This window comes from Daphnia magna, linkage group LG10, assembly GCF_020631705.1.
Source record: "Daphnia magna isolate NIES linkage group LG10, ASM2063170v1.1, whole genome shotgun sequence".
Lineage (NCBI taxonomy): Eukaryota > Metazoa > Arthropoda > Branchiopoda > Diplostraca > Daphniidae > Daphnia > Daphnia magna.
Window position 1 is genome coordinate 6,474,285 of NC_059191.1, and position 19,034 is coordinate 6,493,318.

At 42.8% G+C, this 19,034-nt stretch overlaps 3 protein-coding genes across 4 annotated transcripts; all 3 read right to left on the bottom strand.

Moving 5' to 3' along the window:
* Positions 1 to 290: 290 nt before the first annotated feature.
* On the bottom strand, positions 291 to 3,747 carry LOC116931858. Its single transcript, XM_032939508.2, has 7 exons — positions 3,380 to 3,747; positions 3,147 to 3,287; positions 2,940 to 3,077; positions 1,757 to 2,580; positions 982 to 1,682; positions 739 to 914; positions 291 to 659 (listed from the first exon to the last, which is right to left on the bottom strand). The coding sequence occupies exons 1-7, from the start codon at positions 3,677 to 3,679 to the stop codon at positions 561 to 563; spliced, it is 2,379 nt and encodes a 792-aa protein (XP_032795399.2). The 5' UTR covers positions 3,680 to 3,747; the 3' UTR covers positions 291 to 560.
* Positions 3,748 to 7,074: 3,327 nt separating this feature from the next.
* LOC116931861 lies at positions 7,075 to 9,837 on the bottom strand. The gene has a single exon (XM_032939512.2). The coding sequence runs from the start codon at positions 9,434 to 9,436 to the stop codon at positions 7,451 to 7,453; it is 1,986 nt and encodes a 661-aa protein (XP_032795403.2). The 5' UTR covers positions 9,437 to 9,837; the 3' UTR covers positions 7,075 to 7,450.
* Positions 9,838 to 9,939: 102 nt separating this feature from the next.
* LOC116931857 lies at positions 9,940 to 17,064 on the bottom strand. Of its 2 annotated transcripts, none has more exons than XM_045179865.1 (11): positions 16,898 to 17,064; positions 15,585 to 15,794; positions 15,286 to 15,521; positions 14,116 to 15,219; positions 12,207 to 13,265; positions 11,315 to 11,532; positions 11,145 to 11,249; positions 10,898 to 11,080; positions 10,710 to 10,833; positions 10,505 to 10,636; positions 9,940 to 10,440 (listed from the first exon to the last, which is right to left on the bottom strand). In XM_045179865.1, exons 2-11 carry the CDS (start codon positions 15,742 to 15,744, stop codon positions 10,282 to 10,284), a joined length of 3,480 nt encoding a protein of 1,159 aa, XP_045035800.1. In that variant the 5' UTR covers positions 15,745 to 15,794; positions 16,898 to 17,064; the 3' UTR covers positions 9,940 to 10,281. The 2 variants fall into 2 exon arrangements, with proteins under 2 accessions (XP_045035800.1, XP_032795398.2); XM_032939507.2 differs by having other exon boundaries at positions 15,585 to 15,790; positions 16,898 to 17,063.
* Between the last annotated feature and the right edge of the window lie 1,970 nt (positions 17,065 to 19,034).

A 19,034-nucleotide genomic window follows, 5' to 3' on the forward strand; every position in this document is an offset into this window, starting at 1 on the left:
CACTAACCGGAATGCTTCGTCTGCCAAAGATTAGTGATAGCCAAAAACAGGACATATTTCTCCATACTTTTTGCAACCTTGGCCATCAGGGCTTTAAGAACTGAGGTGATCTGGTATGACGCGTGTGCCGAGATAACACATGACAGACTTCTATTAACTATAGCATTTGAATAAAACGAACACCAAGAACGCGCAGCAAGAACGAAGCAGAAGGAAAACTGCCAAATACTACTATTTCAAGCGTACCCAGCCAAAATCCTTGAACTATTGTGAAATAAACAAGATTCAACTGTCGCCACACGCTTCTGCTTCGTGTATTTCTCCTATCTATAAGGTAAATAAAATAACGTCAAACACGGACATAGCCATTGTCTGACAGGTTTCCCCCCCTCGAGATTAACATAAAGGGGCGTTCGAGTTGTGAAACCACATTTATCCCGGAACACATACAGCATAAAATCATGTGACAAAGGTCTAGAAATTTCTTGGAAACCTTGTTTGATTTTATCAATGCTGAATGGCACTATCTCATTGCTTGTCACCTGTTGGAATATTCAGCGTCATACGTGGATGGAAACTGGATTACTGAATGGAATGGCGCTTTGGCACCATCGAAGAACAGGACCGATTTGAAAATGATACCGATAGCCTGCAGTTAGCTAAAGCAAAAAAAAAAAAAAAGAAAACAAATTATTATTATTATTAATTATCAAATAATCAGGTGATACAATTCAGTACCTCTGTCAGCTTAAAACACATTGGTAGAGGAAGAGCTGAGATGACAGCTGCTTTAAACCAGGGTGTGTTCATTGATGGAGAAATTTCATTTTCTTTCCGAGAGTATAGAAGGTAAGATTCAATTTGATCGAGTTGATCAGGAGGCAACGTCGGTATTGTCCATTCGACTCGGATTCCTGTTAACATTCGAATACCGGTACTTTAAATCATTTCATAAACTTGCATCGCTACCGTTCCTTGTACCTTCTTCAGACCGCGTTAGTTTTAAAATAGGTTTAAACATTGTCAAATTATCCAAATCGTAAACTTTTGTCGCAGTTAATTTATGAGACTGGAAAGCCATTCCTTCATCCGAGATAGCTATTAAATCCGGAAGGTTTCTTTTTTCGCTATCCAATTTTGCCAACTTTAGCTGAGCAGGGTAGCCATCAGGGAGCGTAGGTGACGCCAAACTTCCGCAGGTGCGTAGTTCTTGCTGCATAGGGGCAGGTCTCAATAGCGACGGAGAAGTTTTACGCAGATCCGGCACGCATGTTTTTCTAGTAAGACTATCTTCAAGTATATCGATCAATGGTGGCGGAATGCTAGTTGGTTCCTTTGGACATTGTTGTACTTGCTGCGCTTGTGGCTTGAGCGGAGGAGGATGCTGAGTGGAAGGAACCTTTTGCGCTAAACCGGCAGCCAATGGAAGCTTCCAAGTTCGGTATATTCCAACCGACTTAACCCTTTTTTCGAAAGCCTGCTGTTGTCTTCGTTTAAGGATTGGCATCCGATGATTTTTTGCAGGTTTCGCACCATTTGCGACAACGGACGGAGCAATTTCTCTAGAATTCACGCGACAGTTGGGTAGTTGATGCATCCGTCTTTCGTAGATTGCCAGTGGATGCGTAAGAGGGGGTAGTCCGCTAGCGTAATGCGATCTTGAATTATACCAGTGTTTTTTTCTACAAACAATTTAAAAAAAAACGAGATAAAAAAATGTAGTGGTCGAACCTTTTCAAGGTTTGTAAATACTAACATTAGTTTGTGGTATTTTTCGACTGAAGCTATAGTCGAAGCATCGAAAGATGTAATACGACAGGCTAAACGACGCTTTCGATCAGGGTGAGAATATAAATCGAGAGGTGGGTTCTTTTTCGGTGCAGCAGCATTTTGAAACGATGAGCCAGCTGGTGGATACGTTTCTACGGAAGTAGGCGAAATCAAAGCTGCAATTTCATGTGATGTTGGAAACTTAGTTGCCGTGTGAATGGGTGTAGTTGACGATCCAGCTGAGTGGCTGAATCCAGCTGATTGATATGATTTTTTTGGCGAAGGGGACCTTCCCATTGACGAATTTTCAGTTGGGTTAACAGATGTGCCGTTGCTCGATAGAGGTCCATCTAATCTGACATTATCACTCGTGACCCAAGGCAATGTTCGGTCAATTGTAAAATCCACCGCTTGTGCTACGGGTAAAGGTGGAGGAGTGACACAACTGGGTGAAGAAATTAAAACAGAAGAACCCTCAGGTTGGCTACAAAGAGTTACCGGCCTCTTTGACAAAAGAAAAGCAGTCTGATCAATTGGCAGTATAGAACTAGGAGAGGGATCAATTGTAGGTTCTTCATCTAGTTCCGTTAAATCAATTTCTACTGGAAGCGACGAGGTCTGATGGGATTCTACCTGACCGCATACTTTAAGTGTCTTTACAGTGCAGTGTTGATCTTTTTGGACGGCTGATGTAGACGTTGGTGTAGGCCAAACTTGCCTTGTGGTTGTAGAAGACACAGAAACATCTACTGAAGCCCCAGACTTTTCTCCTGAAGACGTGTTACCTGCCAATTGTTGTACATCCTCAACCTGAAATGTTGACGTTGTGATCAAATAATCATAAACACAGAACGTCTCTTACTATCTTTTATTCTAGACAATCACTATTTTATTTCTCTTGCTTTTTTTTCTTCCTAAAATCATATTTTAAAAAGCACTCTTAACTATAGGCTTCTTACAAGTATTTTCTGGAATTATTTTCCGGTTGGAAACAGTAGTTCAACCTTCTAGCATCAAACATTAACAATCAACACAGCCTTGTAAGGCTCTATAAAGATTTTCAGTATTTCAAAGTCGAGGTCTCAAGGACATGTTCACAAGACGCAGATGCCAAAAGCTACAAAGTAATTCTCTATAATAAGTAATTCCAAATCTTATTTCCATCATACCTCATAGACTGCTTTCCTATCCGGCTGATGTTTATTACGCACTTGAAGACCTACGTTCCTCGTCAATTTCATTGGCGGCCCCACCTGTCCTTCTGACCCTTTTGTGTGCTTGTGAATAACTACAGACAGATCATTTACCTATTGTCAATCGAAAACAAGATACGAATAAATAAAAGGAACAACTATTTACTCGGAAATGGCATTTACATGCTTTTGAAGAGCGTCAATCCGATTTTGATATTTCACCAGCTGGGCGTCGGCGTCATTCACTTGTTCTCGAAGCCAAGTATTGTAACGATGCCCACTAACCACTTTTTCCAACTGGCTTTGGACGATGTTCTCCAACTCCTTAATTCCAAAAAATTATCCAATAGTACCACCCACTGGCTTTTCTCTCCAAATTACTAATTGCCGTATCTCGAAGAAAAAAGTTACAGTACCTTAACAGAAAATCTTTTGAGAGCAGATGACATCATCCGTTGCGATTCATCTGTCTCTTCAGTGGTGATGAATGTCCCTTTTTTGGTTTCTTTGCTTCGACTTCTCGTAACGCGAACGCTACCTGAATGGCTGTCAAAACTTTGTGAAGTGACAATAGCCGGAGACGTCCAGCAGGGATTGAAATCAAGTTTGGATGTTGACGAGGTCCCACCGTTGACGGTTACACTCGGTCCTACCGTGCCGACCCTGTCATAACGAAAACGCGGGGCTGAATGGAACGAAGAGATGAGAGCGTGCATGACGTTGGTCTCGGACACTCGAACGCAAACTATAGATCGCCACTCATAACAACTGAGGTTAACTAGGAAAACGTCTTATACTAACCAGTTTTTTTTTATGAAAAGATTCTATGAACAGTTCTTTCAGAACGCCTTTAGCCACCACGACGGGCTGTTATAGCACCAACTCAATTGGGTTAGTTAAAGGGGACAAGCAAGATTTACGGCACTGGCATTAGGATTTTCGTCGGTGAAAGGCCTTAAGGCAGTCCAGGGGATCTCCCGAGTGCAACAATATCCAATAGTAAAAAGTCAGTTCATCGGCGCCCGTAAGCTGTTTTTCCGTTTTTCATTTCGAAACTCGCGCTATTGAAACACGGACGTGCGAAAGGAGAATAAAGGTACAAGAACGAATAATAGCTTTTCTCTGTTGAGTTGATTCCTCAGCCCTTGCCAAAACGATTGCTTAAATGTTACTTGCGGTCATAGACCGCAGGTGAAGGCTGCAACACAGCACAAGTGACGAACTAAGGCGAGTGCAAGATGTCCATTTATGGAATTACTAGAGTCCGCATAGTGTTTCCGAGAATTTTTCTTTTGCCCCTTGGTTGGCCTTGGAATCACTAAACGTACTACTGTTAGTTTGCAACGCCCCAGGCTGCACCGTCCGCGAGACACTTTACTCTTGCACGGACAATTGACTACGTCCTCTCAGTAATCTCTTGTCTTTAAACCTTACGAGCACGATTACTTACATCATGCATCAACTTTTTTTGTTGCATTCGTTTGATTGGGACCGAATGCAATGGAGACCTGTTTCTATACGGCTTTCTATATTTAAAGACACATTTTCTTTTTATAGCTATGTAATGGAGATTATTATAGAGACCCAGGTAGCCTTGAGACATTTTTCTAGATGAGCTGCGGTATTTGAATTTTTCCACCGACTCTAGACGGTGGAGATGAACATTTCCCAACATTTCGAAAGTTTAGAGATTTTAAAACCATTTTCATATACTTGAGGATGGAACATGTAATTGATAACAGTTGAATGATTGTCCCTTCGTTGTTTTACGATAACCTATTTTGTCACGCCGATGGCGTGGCAGTTCATATTTCTAGCACGATGGTTGTAGCGAATGAAAAAGTAGAAGCTTGCATCTACCCATTGTAACCGCGGGCTAGCATTTCGAAATTAGGCAAGCCGCCAGAACTTGGGAATGTTTGATGAAACCTTGGAGAGATAGCAGGGCAACAAGGTGTGGGCTACAAAATAGAAGACAACAATGTTGATGAACTTGAATTAGTATAGTCCAGTCCAGTAGAATAAAAGGGTTTGGCACTTGGATTACTTCCTGCCGAAACAGCACTGTCTGATTGAGGTTCAATTGGCCAATAGGAAGGCAAGTCTTTTTGAAAACTACTAAACCTACCAAAATCCTTCAGGCCTCATTCCATTTAAATGAATGATTCCCTAATCAACCGAATGAATCCATTACAGCCAATCAAACTTTTCCCTGCTAACTATTATTCGTCCTGGTTCCCAGCAGTATAACGTGAACATTGACTAGTGGCCTCATTTGTATTTAAATATCTGCACATTTCCTTATTTTTTATTTTCATCTGTTTTGCTCGATCCACCCTTGCCCAGCTGCAACGACACAAAGCTGGTTTGTATTGAAGTTGAGAAAACATTGACCTCCTCACCGCCAATAGCTGCACTACGGTACCATTCTGGTTTACTGTCAGATTGGTATCCCAGGGCATTGCTCCAGCCGAAAGCGTTAACCGAAAGCCTGAACGAGAAGCCCAAAAAGTAATGACTCCTGTGTGATACTCCGCAAAGCACCAGTGTCTATGTGTGCATTGAGAAAGTAACGAAAGTTGAAAATCAGTTTGACTTTTGGGAAAGACAGTCAAAGAAAAACATTAAGAAAGTGAACAAAAACCAATGGATCTGCCTACCAACAAGAGCATTAGGGTTGGCAGGTTGGCTGTTTAAACTAAAGCCAATTTATTTCTTCAGGCTGTTGCGTCAGAAACCCCACAATTGTAATCGACGTAATCATCCCCCAATGGCAGCTTGTTTTCTTGTCTAGAACGAATTTAATTTCTAAACAAATGTGGGTCGTATTGGCGTCTTTTATTTTACTGCTGGGCACTAGAAAAATTACCCGACTTGATGGTGGAGTTAGATTTTTAGATTGTTAGAGCAAGCGCAGGACGTTTAACAATAAACTCATGTCTCAAATCCTACTCAAACAGACAAACAAGTTGAGGACTGGTGGCTTGCAACTTGTGATATTAATAAATTTGAACGGATCGGAAGACAGAACGCCCCTCTTATTATAGAATTTGGGGCAGTATCCTAGTATCCCTAACTTTTAGATAGAAACTTATCCAGGTAGATCCACATCTAGACTTCGGAATATTGTATATTTTTGGTTAAAATTTCCCCTAAGCCTCAGGGGAAAAAGGGGGAAATTGGCGTGGGGTACGCGGGTATTTCCCCGCCAGACGCGTGGGAAAGCTACGGTAAATGAATATTTTCAAAGTGGATTTACTACCTCAAGACATCATTTGCACCCACATAAACTAGGTATGGTAATTAGACGAATCTTTCTATGCTATTTATAAGTTTCTAACTAAAAGTGAGGGAAACTAGGATACTGCCAGGACTTATACAGAAAAGCCAGAAAACTTACAATGAAACAGTATGGTTGACTTATGAGTCACTTTTGCTTCATGAGACACTTTTTGCAGATAATTTGCTGAAAACAATCCGTTCAAGAAATAACGTAATATTTTATTCACCAATTCTGAGTAACTTTAGTTAACTGCAAGGTAGTAACCTAAGATTGCATTCTAGTACGCAAAAAAATTGGGGCCTTTTTGGGTCAAACATGTCCTTAATTGTACACATTATGACATATTTGGCAAAATGTCAACACAACCTAAGGAATTTCCTGTCTGTTAGCCATGAAATGCTGTAGCCACAGGCTAATAATAATGTAAAACTAAGCGCGGACTTTTTTTTTTAAATCTTCTTTTACGATTCTCGGAGATAATCGATGATTACTTAACCGGTTTCACGTCGTGTTCGTGATAGCATCTTAACGAATACCCCTTCTGGAAGACCAAACGAATGCAAAAACTAGCTTTTGTTGAAATCTTTTATATCTTGATGTGAGAATAAAATTACCATATACTTCGGAAAAGTCTTGTTATTAATTGCAAGGTGACTATTTGAAAACGCAATTCTGAATTGCAACTTATGTGGAGGGGACTTTCCAGTTCCGCATTGAAATGTTTTTATTACCTATTTCGGCTACTGGTGGCATGCTCTGTATATGTATATAGTGTCTATGTAATTGTGAAAGAGGATTTAAGAAAATAACACAAAAAACAAGTTTTTTTTAATTAATCACATGTAATTTATCAACTGGATTCAAACTGGGTTGGAACATACAAAAAACAGAGAACCGTGTTTTCTTTTGGTTTTGAAATCTGCATTTCTGCAAATAAACTCTTTAGAATCTTTCCAGCTCTTCGAAACAAGTGTAGCAAGTTGAAAAGACAATGGCCATCAAAGCTTTCCAGCAATGAAATCACTTTGTCCAAACACTTGCATACACTTTTTTGCAAAGAAAACTGTAAATTTTATCAACTCAACAAATTACTTATTCACTCATGACTGCGTGAATGTTAATACAAGTATCACGGTTCAATTTTTATCATTTTTTATCCTTGCACCACAACCTCCTTTTCAATATCGAAACTTCTTCTTTGCGTTTAGATCCTGGACGATGGAAAAATCCATTTTACGTTCCTCGTTTGACGACGATGTATCTTTTGATGAATTTCGACTACATCGCTTCCACTCGTGTCCCTCTTCTTGATCGATTTTCCCTTACCTTCCGGGTTCTTTTCATCTCTCAGTCCAACAACTGATTTCTTGTCGTCAATCATCGTTTTGTCAGCTAACAGGACTGCCTCACCTACTTCTGCCACATCATTACTCGTTAATCCAGGAGGTAATATAGCCTCCCCAGGATCTTCGTACCAATGATTCCAGGGATGAATTAATAGCTCACTGTCAGAAGATGATCTCTTTGTCTGCTGTGTTTCCCTCTTTGGAACTTGAACATTATCTGCTAATAAAGAGGCCTCTACGGTATTGTGTGCGACTTGGATCTTAGCAGCTTCTGCTATCGGTTGATCCTCCTCAACTTGAGCTTTGTTTTCTATCGGTGTGATGTCGAAAACGTCCGGAACCGATGAGTTATCGCTACTGTCGGATATTGTCGAAGCATTACTGTTCCGTATCCGTAGCGAATCCTCGTCCAACTCGGGTTGCGGGACATTTTGTTCTGATTGATTTTCACCACCTTCAAGTTTCTTGTCATCCATAAGAGAAGGCTCCATTTCTGGAACAGTCATGGGTTTCTTAGAAACTGGAATCCTTTTGGTGATTGGACGGTCCTTGGACAGCGTAGGCCGATAAGGTTCGTTATAGTGGGTGGGGGGTACGGGTCTAGCTTTGAACGGTCCTGGTTTCACATCGTCTGCCGTTTGCCTATTTCTCGGGTCGACAGTGTTCTTGGGTAAGGTGGAACTTAGCGGGCGACAGATCTTGTCTTTTGGAACAACTGCCACAACTGAAGTGCCTTGAAATAATTGATACCCAAAGCTGGCTATTCGATCCAGGGGATTCGCCTGTGGGGTCTCAGCATAATTGCGATTATGCGATTCAGCAGTACTCGACGTCTCCTCTCTGTTTTGCTCCAAGTCTGCTTTTTTAGTTTTGATTTCCTCCACTTCAGACTTCTCCGTTTCAGGTTGTATTTCAGGTTGTGTTCCAGATGGTGTTTCAAACTGTTCTTCAACTTCTTTTTCTGGTTCAGATTGTGCCTCAGCTTGTTTTTCATGCACTTTTGCAATGGGTACATCAGCTTCCAATCTGGGTAAAGACTGTCTTCCTTTAGGACACAACGCCGCTTTTTGTAGAGCCTCAAAACAAGCAGTTAACTCTAGTTGTTGTGACATAGACAAATTGCAATTATCGTTGCATTCGCTGATGAGTAAAGTCTTCAAAAAGAGACAAAGCTGCTCGGTTGATTGTTCGAGTCCAGCGTGGAGACGCTGTACCAGAGTATCAGAGCAGTCTGTCATCCATTCATCCGGTACACCATCGATCCGTCTCCTGAAAACTGCTGCCATCAATTTGACATTGCTTAACTTTTTCTCGAAATCTTCGACGTGAGTGAGCGGCCGATTGAATTCGGCAACAACAAGTTGGAAGAATCGGCTGGTAAGGTCTTGCGTCCAATCTCTCGTATCGTTTATCATTTGTTTCAGAAGTTTGGCGTACACGTGGGAAAGTCTCGAGTCCTGCAATGCTCTTTGGAACAGTGCGCGGACCAAATCCTCTTCCACTTCCGATCGTTGAAGCTGGTGATAAGTTAAAAGCACCTCGATGGCAGTAGCTACGATGCTGATTGACTCTGGGGTATCCTCCAACGTGTCCAGGTAACTATTGATCTGTTTCCACCATTCCAAACGAGACACGAGACAAGGAGCAGCAGCATTTTCCAATCCTGCCTCAACTAAAGTCTCCATTGTGGCTTGAATAGGACACTTGGACAGTTCGAATTCCGATTCCGGTTCTAGTCCGCGTAGTCGCAGTTTGTTGCTGGTGGACGCACGACGCCTCATGCCAAACAGTTTGCTGATCAATAGCATTGCTCCGATGAAGAAAGCGACGGTGAAGAAGGTCATTTTTAGAACTTGTGATTAATTTGGCTTTCGAATAATCAATAAAACAAATCATTTTTGCAGCAAGTCTTAACTCATTCGGGGGACAAAGCCCGGCTTGCAACCTTCTGCATCTGTCTTAAACTACATTGAATTCAAAAAGTTATTTTTCGATTAAACTGAATTCTTATTGATTTAGCTGCTTTTTAAAATTACAAACATAATTCAATTGATTGAAATTTGAAATTTTTAATCGTAAAAACAGGAATTTGCATTTCAAAATAGTGAATGTTGACGGTGGTCGTACTAGTTGCATGTGATTGGCCGTTATGTTAACAGTCCAACCTAGTGGAATAGTTTCACTCTGAATAATCGTTTTTATCCATTTCAACTAATGAAACCACCTGCAAGGTAACTGGTTCCAGTGAAACAAGCGCTCTTATTGATATCTGATCTCTGTTTTACGGTGCCAAACTTGTTAATCCGATTGAACTAGCTAGTTTTGATGTAATGAAATAGTCGAATGATTCATAAGCATCTTTTCGTGTATTTAAGGGCGGCTCAGCCGCTACGGAGGGATCTACACAGCCTGCAACAGCAGTGTAGTAGATACATAATTTTGAGAAACATCATTGTGATAAAAAAAAAAGGTATTCAAACACTAATACTTTTGACTAAAACTAAGGGCCATCTAAATAGCATAAAACTGATGTGAGAAATGGGATTCGCATTTAGAATGTATAAAAGTAGTAATCAAATTAATGAAAAACTGGTGAATTTTTTCTTTCTCTTTTGTTTAAATATTTCTTAGCTTCTTTCCTCGCCGTCGCTTCTTTAATATATAACGTTAAACGATGCACGCGTTAGGATTAATAGATTATATTCTTTTGGATCCAGTCGGAGAATTCAGACACTTTGGTGTAAACACCAGGAGTGTCGTACTGACCGCAACCGACACCCCAGCTGACGAGACCGGCCAGGAACCAGCTGCCACGGTTCTCGCACACTAGTGGGCCACCACCGTCACCCTGTTCCACAAAGTATGGTATGGTTGAAGAAAAGATTTGAATTCAATTCAGGAAGCAACTATACCTTGCAGGCATCTTTTCCTTCTTCACCTCCAGCGCAGAGGAATCCTGAATGCAATTTGAAGTCGTATCCAAGTCGTGTACGGCGCAATTTGTTCTCGCAATCAGCATTGCCAACTACAGGCACATCCACTTCCTAATTTTCGTTTAAGTACAAAACGGAGTTGACCTTCCAGAAATGGAGTTGCATGATTTTTAAGCTCACTTACCTTTAGGATGTTCTGGTACTTTCCTCCGGTACCGAACGCGTCTTTACCCCATCCAGTGACCCAGCAACGAGATCCAACGAATTCTTGGTACCTCTGAGGAACGCAGGCAGGAGCGATGTGAGGACTACAAGTAGAAAAGAAAATTAACGATACATTTCTAAAGGATTGCCAAGTGATAATGCACGTACTTGTAAGAAAAGTCGACCGTGCCTTCAAACTTTACGATAGCGATATCGTTGTAAAGGTTGCCTGGATAGTATTCCGGATGAATAATAACAGAGACAACGTCTTTCTCGATGTGAGGGTAGAATTCAGATTCGCGGTTGACATCCCATTCACCCAAACGCACTCTCAGGTCACCAGGAGCGTTTCTGCGTTATCAAACGACGAGGTCAGACATGTTCAATCACAAACTAATTAAACATAATCATGTACCCTTTAATGCAATGAGCTGCAGTGAGGATGTGAGAAGGTCCTACTAGGGCTCCTCCGCAGACATAAACGTTGTCGTACTGATCTTTTTTCAAAATAGCCGCTTGCCTGAAATTTTCAATCCCATCTTGAGTAATCAAGTTGATTGTCTTTCAATTATTTCAAATAATAACCATGGATATTCAGCGAATTCAGCTTCTCCGTCAGCGTAGGGCAAAGTCTTGATGCGACCGTTGATTCCTTGTGGGTTTCGGCGTCCACAGGTACCTGGAGCCGCTCCATTTGAGTATCGGTTGGCAGCCGGAGAACTACGACAACAGACTTCAGAGTATTTACAAGTTGGATATCCACCGGAAAAAGAGCTTCCTCCGAGTTGACGGGCATCTCGTCCCTGTAACACCAACAATCCAAGACGTTGTTAACGAAAGCATTGATTTGATTGCAAAATGTAATAAAGTGGTAGTCGGTTGTGTCGTCAATCAGTCGTCCCTTCGTTGTCTAAATCAGCAGCTTTCTGTAGATGAAAACTGTTTTGTTTTTTAATGTTTAGTAAAAGAAGATCAAAGAATGGAATTGCATATCAGGAAATGTCAGTCCGCATGCACGGCACAGAAATAACATAAACAATAAAATGTCAGAGGTTAGAAGGAGGTTCTTTTCCACCTTCATCGTCAAAGAGCACCAATGTAGTATAGGACTGTTGTGTGGCTTTTCGTTTGATTGATTGGTTTAGAACACGAGTTCGATCAAGATCAGACGGGCCAATTAAAAAAACAAAGAATTAATTAGTGTTATAACGTTAGGCCACAAAAAAGCAATAAAAAATCGTTGGATTTGATGTTTTTTTACCGATCCAGAAAGTTATAGCACAAAAATGTAGGTGTTCCCGCCAACCACAAGTTTTTGGATTGGGTGGCTTCGCATTATTTTGATGAATACCATGATTTTAACAGAGAGACCACGTAATCGGATAGCTTTGTTTCCATTTTCCAGCACCAGAGCAACAGTTGGAAGACAATTGTATGTCTCTTTAGATGAGAGACAAAAAGGGACGAGCCACCTTACCTCGTTGGTTTCTGGTTGGGGTTGGCTTGCGTCTGTTTCAACGAAATCTTGTTCGTCTGCGGAGCGCTTCCGCTTGGCTTGCTCAAACTTAACAGCGGATGAAGAAGAAGAAGAAGAAGAAGTGAATGCAGCAGGAGAGGAGGATGAATCGGATTCACCCGAACGAGAATCGACAAATCGGACTCCACTAGTTCGAGTTTTAGGCTGGCCATTGTTTTCCGAATCACGGAACGTGTAGTCATTGGCAGCGGATTGAACCGTGATTGAATCGTACCCAGTTGCTGTGTGCACCTGTGCCGTTGGCTGATTTCCCTCCGCCGAGTAATGTGCCTGCGCTTGACCCGCGTAAGGTGTTTCCTTCCCTCCCGAGTTAGAATAAGGCGTTGGTCCATAACTGGCCACTGGCGCAGAGTAGCTAGGTACTGGACCGCTATAGCCGTACGTGGGCGAGCCGTAAGCTCCTGGATAAGGTCGGTAGATGGACGCTTTTGGGGGATAGTGGGGCACCGGTGGAGGTACTGGGTGTTGATGATGATAGTGTTGATGAACCTGAACCGGTTGCTCGTAAGGTACAGGGACTGGGTAAGGCGCTGCCACAGGCACAGGGACTTCTACACGGACAACTTCAACACGGACAGGGACGTGGACGGGAACCTCAACCCTGACGGGAACTTGGACAGGAACTTGAACGGGAACATGTTGGACAACGGGTACTTTGACTGGATAAGGTTGAGGTACAGCATAGGGTTGTGCAACGGGTACAGGTTGAGGCACAGCATAAGGTACTCCGTAGGGTTGAGGTACGGCAACAGGTGTAGCAACTGGGTAGGGAACGCCATAGCCGTAGCCTTTGCCGAAAGCTTTTTTAAAACTCTTCTCATAGTGATGGGTCTTGAAAGAAGCTTCATCGGACGCCAGACCCACTCTTTGTAGTCCTTGTCCAACCTCGCCCAGGTTCAACGGAGCCTCCTCTCCGTAAGGCCCATCGCGGGCCGATCTCAGCGGTCTGATGGCGTTGCCTGATGTACTGGCAAATCTGAACGGCTCTTCTGAACCTCCCTGTTTGACAATGTCATCGTAATAATTACTGTTTGACACTACTGGACTTTGGTTGTTTAGCGATAGTCCCGTGTTGGTCGTGTCGGCAAATCTGAATGGCTCTTCTGAGCCTCCTTGTTTAACAAAGTCACTGTAATAACTATTAACTGACCCTAGTGGACTTTGATTGTTCGACAATAGTCCGGAATTGTCTGTTTGATGTCCGAACGGTTGTTCGTCTTTGGTCAACTGCCGGAAAGGCAGTCCACCAAAACCACCACCACCACCAAATCCACCTAGACCGCCGAGTCCACCTACACCTGGTCCTACTCCACCGAACCCACCTATACCCGGTCCTATACCACCGACCCCACCAGAACCAATCAGACCCTTTTCGGCCAACTTCTCAGCACTGGGAGTGATGTGGAAGTTAACCAGCGGTCTAAATTTTTTACCCGACTCGCCCTTGCCCAGCTGTAACGACACAAGCGGATTGACATTGAAAGAGCCGAAATTGACCCCATCGCCGCCAATAGCGCCGCCGTACGGATTCACTACTGGATTTGTACCCAGTGGATTCAGCGGATAGCCACCGCCAAAAGCGCCACCCGGGAGCCCGAACGAAACACCGAACGTTGGTTCCACGAATCGTTTCAGAGCGCTGAACAGACTACCTCCCTGTATCGAGAGAGAAACAGAGGAGCAACGTGAAGAAGAGTTTCGACTTTCTTGTCAAAGCCGCTCAAAAAGATGTAAAGGAGCTGAAGGGATTTGGGTCGGTGTAAGTTTTTGTCAGTGTGTCGTCATTTCTCGTGGAGAACACGGACTGTGTAAATTAAAGAAGTTAATGATTATCATAAAGTCAACTTACGACTGCGCCGACGGAGGCAGGGGCACCAGCTACAGCAGGTGGAGAAACAGCAACGGGAGCAGAACCACCATCACCAGCAGGAACGGAATCAGCAGCATCAACGCTGATTGATTCTAAATCATCAGAATCACCCGCCGAAATGGGTACATCGGCAATGGGAGCAACCGGTCCAGAACCACTGGAAGGAGGATTTAAAGGGGATTGCGAAGCGGAAGAATCAGATGAGACAACGGTGATGGTATCGTCTCCAACGATGGTCTGCCTGTTGTGGAAGCTCTGACGTTTTCGACGAGTCGAGTCTTTTGATGAAGGAGAAGCGAGTTGACGACCTTCCGGTTGTTTCACGATGACAATGTCGGCTTCATCAGCTACGATGGTCGAGTTCAGTTTTGAACGAGGGTCAATTTGGTAGTCAGCGACGCGGCCGATGACATCGTAGGACGGGCATTGTTCAACTGGAACGCACACGCACTGGTCACGTGGAGCGAATGCATTACCTCCGTTGGTGTAGGGCTGGATTGGAGCAGGAACGTACGGACGAGAAGGAGCCGAGTTATAAACGGGGGCTGGGTTACTGTAAGATGGTCTAGGCGGAGGATTGTAAGCAGGAGGGGCAGGATTATATGAAGGAGGTGATTTGTAGATTGGTGGTGGAGGTGGAGGAGCGCCGTAAGGGCCTGGGATGATTGGAGGAACTCCGACGGTTTGGTGATGATGGATGTGTTGGACAGGGGCAGGAGGAAGAGATGCAGGAATAGGAGGAGGAGCCAGGCTTCCCAAACCACCGAGTCCGCCGAATCCACCAAGTCCGGGTCCGCCGAATCCACCAAGTCCGGGAGCACCGTACGTGTTTGGAGGTAGGAGAGAAGGAGCTCCATAGCCCGTAGGAGGAACACCATAGCCCTTGACTTTGCCAACTTGGCCTTTGCCATGTTGTTTGAACTGGCCACCGCCCACGCCAAGTGGAACTGCAGCAATAGGAGCACCGGCTGGTACAATGGCTACGGGCTGAACATATGAAACAATATTGGGATCGATGCCAATGCCGCCATGGAGGCCATTGTGTCCACTAGGACCGTATGACTTGGCAGATAGCTTTGCGCACTAGAAAAAGAGCCATTCAATGATACCTTTTGAAAGACGTATACGTAACACTAGAAAAATACACACCTCTTTGGCCAAACCAAGTTTGCAGAGCTTCTCCTTGATGTAAGTGCGAGCTTCAGTGTCTTTGCCTTCTTGAAGAGCCTTTTGAATGGATGGATCTTCATAAACAGCTTCGTACGCGTTGATGACTTTGCCTGTCCTGGTTGAGTGAAGAATAGCATCAGCTGCTGTTTCGACATCATCCACACTGGAACTCTCCTCGTGCAGTTCTGCACTTGCCGGAAGTTTACCATTTGCATCTAACAAAAGGTTGTCAAGCGAATACTACAGATTGTTTCACAATTATAAATTGTTGTGATTACCAGCGACTGAAAGGTGCAGAGATTCGTCGGCAGCCGGTTGGACAGTAGGGGCTATTGTGGTGGACTGACTTGAAGAGGATTCCCATTTCCAGGAACCTTCAGGGTGGGCTTTAACAGCCGCCAATAGAAGTAAGCACGAACAGAGGGTGTTTAACCTCATTGTTGTACTTTCTGTCAACGAAACTATTCAGCTGAGAGATTTAAACCTGACAGAGGGAAACAAAAAAGAGAATATTGCTAGGTGAGTAAGAACCAAGCCAGAGTAGTTTCAAACAAGCACAAGAGACGACTGAGGCCGTGGATCGGTCTGTGTAACTATGTCTAAGAAACCTGTTTGTCACTGGGATAGAGGCGGGGCAAGGGACGAAGGGTACCAGAACCCTTTTAGGATGGAGAAAGCTAGAGCTGATAATACAGTGGAGGCAGACTAAAACGATCCAGGAGAAAATGAAGACCTGGAAGGGGGAAACGCTTTCTTTGACTCCCAGCCACTTTCACATTCAAGAATGACCTCTTCTCGCCTTTCTCCAGTATTCTAAGCTGCCAGTGAGGAAGTTCTACGTGTTGACTCATTAGGAAGCAGGTATGATCTCTCTCTCTTTTCCCCCCCCACACCCATGAAAACAGGGAACTTGTGACCTGGATGACCAAATCCACTGAACAGAGTAATTCATGGTAAGACGTGGGAAAACGAGGGGGGTCAACGCCTCTCGCTTTCACTTAAATTGACCCACTCTCTCCTTCGGTGTTGCTGTAGGAGAAATTTAATATCATACCTTTCTTTCCTCCATCGCATCGCCAGCAGTGATTGCAATACATTAATTTTTGCAGTTCTCCGTGTTTAGACAATTAAACGAATTGTTTGGGCGTTATTCACGGCTGAATTGAGGGTAAGAAGACTAGGAAATGTTTTAGAAAGATATCTCCGATAGCGGATGAGTCAAAGAAAAGAGAAACTGAAAGAGAATTCAGGGCGAATGTAGGTCAAGCTTTCCCCTCTCTCTATTTAATAATGCAGAGGATCGTTCTGAAGAAAGATGTGCGTCGCGACACGCACACGGGAAGTTGGTTGTAAAATGAAAGTGATTCAATTCTTTTCAATACTTCAAAGCGCATCCTCAGCACAGACCGAGACTTTTAAATTTACGACTTGGTTTCTTTTTACTACTCTACATGATATCTTGTTTACGTGTTCTGGCGTACAGAGCACTCGATTTCCATATTATGTTATTTAGACCTTAATCACAGAATAAGAGATGTCTTGATTGACATTTATAGTTAGTATGAAAATTGAAAATGAATGGACGGCTTACTTGGTTCGTTTGGATTTGTTGGTTGTCTTTATGATGATGGTGGAACTCGTGGCAGTATCGGACAATATTCCTTCCGTCGGTAATTAGTAGAATGTGGGGAGTGAATTCAAACTTTGACAACACCAAGAAGATACAGCGAGAGACTGATACTTGGACGGGTTCGGGCAAAGCCTTTTATACCTTAGACTGTGAGTTGGTGATGGTATTGTAAGTAGTACTGGTAGGTTGGTACGTAGCAATAGCCGTAGATCGTCACGTGACTCTGATCGAAAACATGACCTCAGTTGTTGGCCTACGAGTCTCTTCCCCATGTACTTCACTTTCTTTTTTGTGCCTCTAGCAAGTCCTGGGTGCTGAGGGGGGCTGGACAACTGAATCTTCAATAACAGAAGGAATTTAGGTGAAGCGAAAGTCTTTGCTACCAACCAACGAGGGTGTTATCGTTTCAAAATATTCACCCGGCTTGGGTTTTTCCAAAGAGATAACAAATAAAATAAAATAACCTTCTCCCTGCTCAGAATTTCCATCTTCCCGGATCCTTTTTACTTTTCATTCCCAGAAACCGTTTGCCATGGGGAATTAACCCGCCTTTAAGGCAAGAGAAAGTGATGTGAACTTTCAGGTAGAAACATCTTCGGTTAAAGATATCCTGGGTCAAGTTTTATTGAAAAATTCAATTATGATACTTGATAGTTCTCGGGGTGAGTTGTTCTCTGCGACTTACGAAATAGACACTACGATCGTATCTTGCTATGTAATCGCGCAAAGTGATCATCCGCGTAACTTTCTCATATTATCATCGTTATACCTGTATTTTAGAACTCTAATCAACAAAAAGGAAGAGGGAGAAAAGAAATACTTTTTTCTTCTTTGTTTCAGGTAAAAACAAATGGATTCGGATGGCTGGTATTCGGCACGGTCTAGCATCCGGGAGAAAGTAAGATACATCCGGCAGACCTTTTCTCTTTCACGAGCTATATTGCTACCTAAAGAAAAAAACAAACAAAAGAAAACAGAGTCATGTCAATCGTTGTAGGTGATCCCGACAGGATACGTCAAACACATATTGATTAATAAGACATCCCACGCTCAGGATCAATTGCTTGTTAAAACTTTCATTTCTTCTCTATGCAGATTGCTATATTCTTAAAATGAAATGCAATAACGTTGATCAATCAGGTGGTTCGTCGTGACGTAAACAATGAACTGTAAAAGCATAAAACATAGAAACTGGATTTGGACCAGGACGAGAGAATGTAGAGCACAACCTACACAACAATGTGGATTTCCGGAAATTACATCATGCCATAAAATGAGCAACCGGGATTTTCACGAATAAAATATATAAAATTACCAATAGGGTAAACGGTTTAACCTTATCTGTACTTCAATTCGAGATACTAGATAAGAAGAAAGTTTACTGCAGGTAAAGGAATTAACCTTGGAAGAGTTCACATGAAAACCCCATTTCTTAAACAATAAAAATAAGTAAATAAACAATGTTGCTATCTCATTTCAAGGCAATTAATATGGACAGGTCACTCAACTCATTATAATGGAAAAGAACGCGAGGGAAAGTGAAAAGATGACGTAGCTAGGAAAACCCGAAAAAGAAATTAAAATTATACACTTTTGTTTCTTGTTCATGACGTTTGCTTCTAGTTGGTTGAGCAAAACACTGGATAACTTTTTGTACGGACCGTTGGGTAGCTTTTCTTATGTCGTTTGTTTCTCTACAACTGGGGTTTTCCATTTTCTCTTTTAAGGCCAAGGTTGCTCTCAAGTCCCTTTTCAATCTTCTGGTTACACATATACTCTTTTTTACTATTCACGTCTGAGTTAAACTTTCAGATGCATGTGGGTATTTCCCATCGTCGCCAGTCATTTGGTCGAGAATTGAGGAAAGTGAAAGGGCAAAGAACCAGAATGACATCTACGTGCTCAATTGTCAATACAGCAAAGCATGAATAATCAATTTGGATGTGTGACACTTACGTAACCGCCGGAGCTTAAATGAATTAAATAAATCTTGACAATAATGGGATCACGTTCGACAAACTTTTACCCACGTGCGAAATTTTAATTAACTCGCGTGGAACGAGAAAAAACTAGGTAGGTGCATTCTATTTTGAGGGTT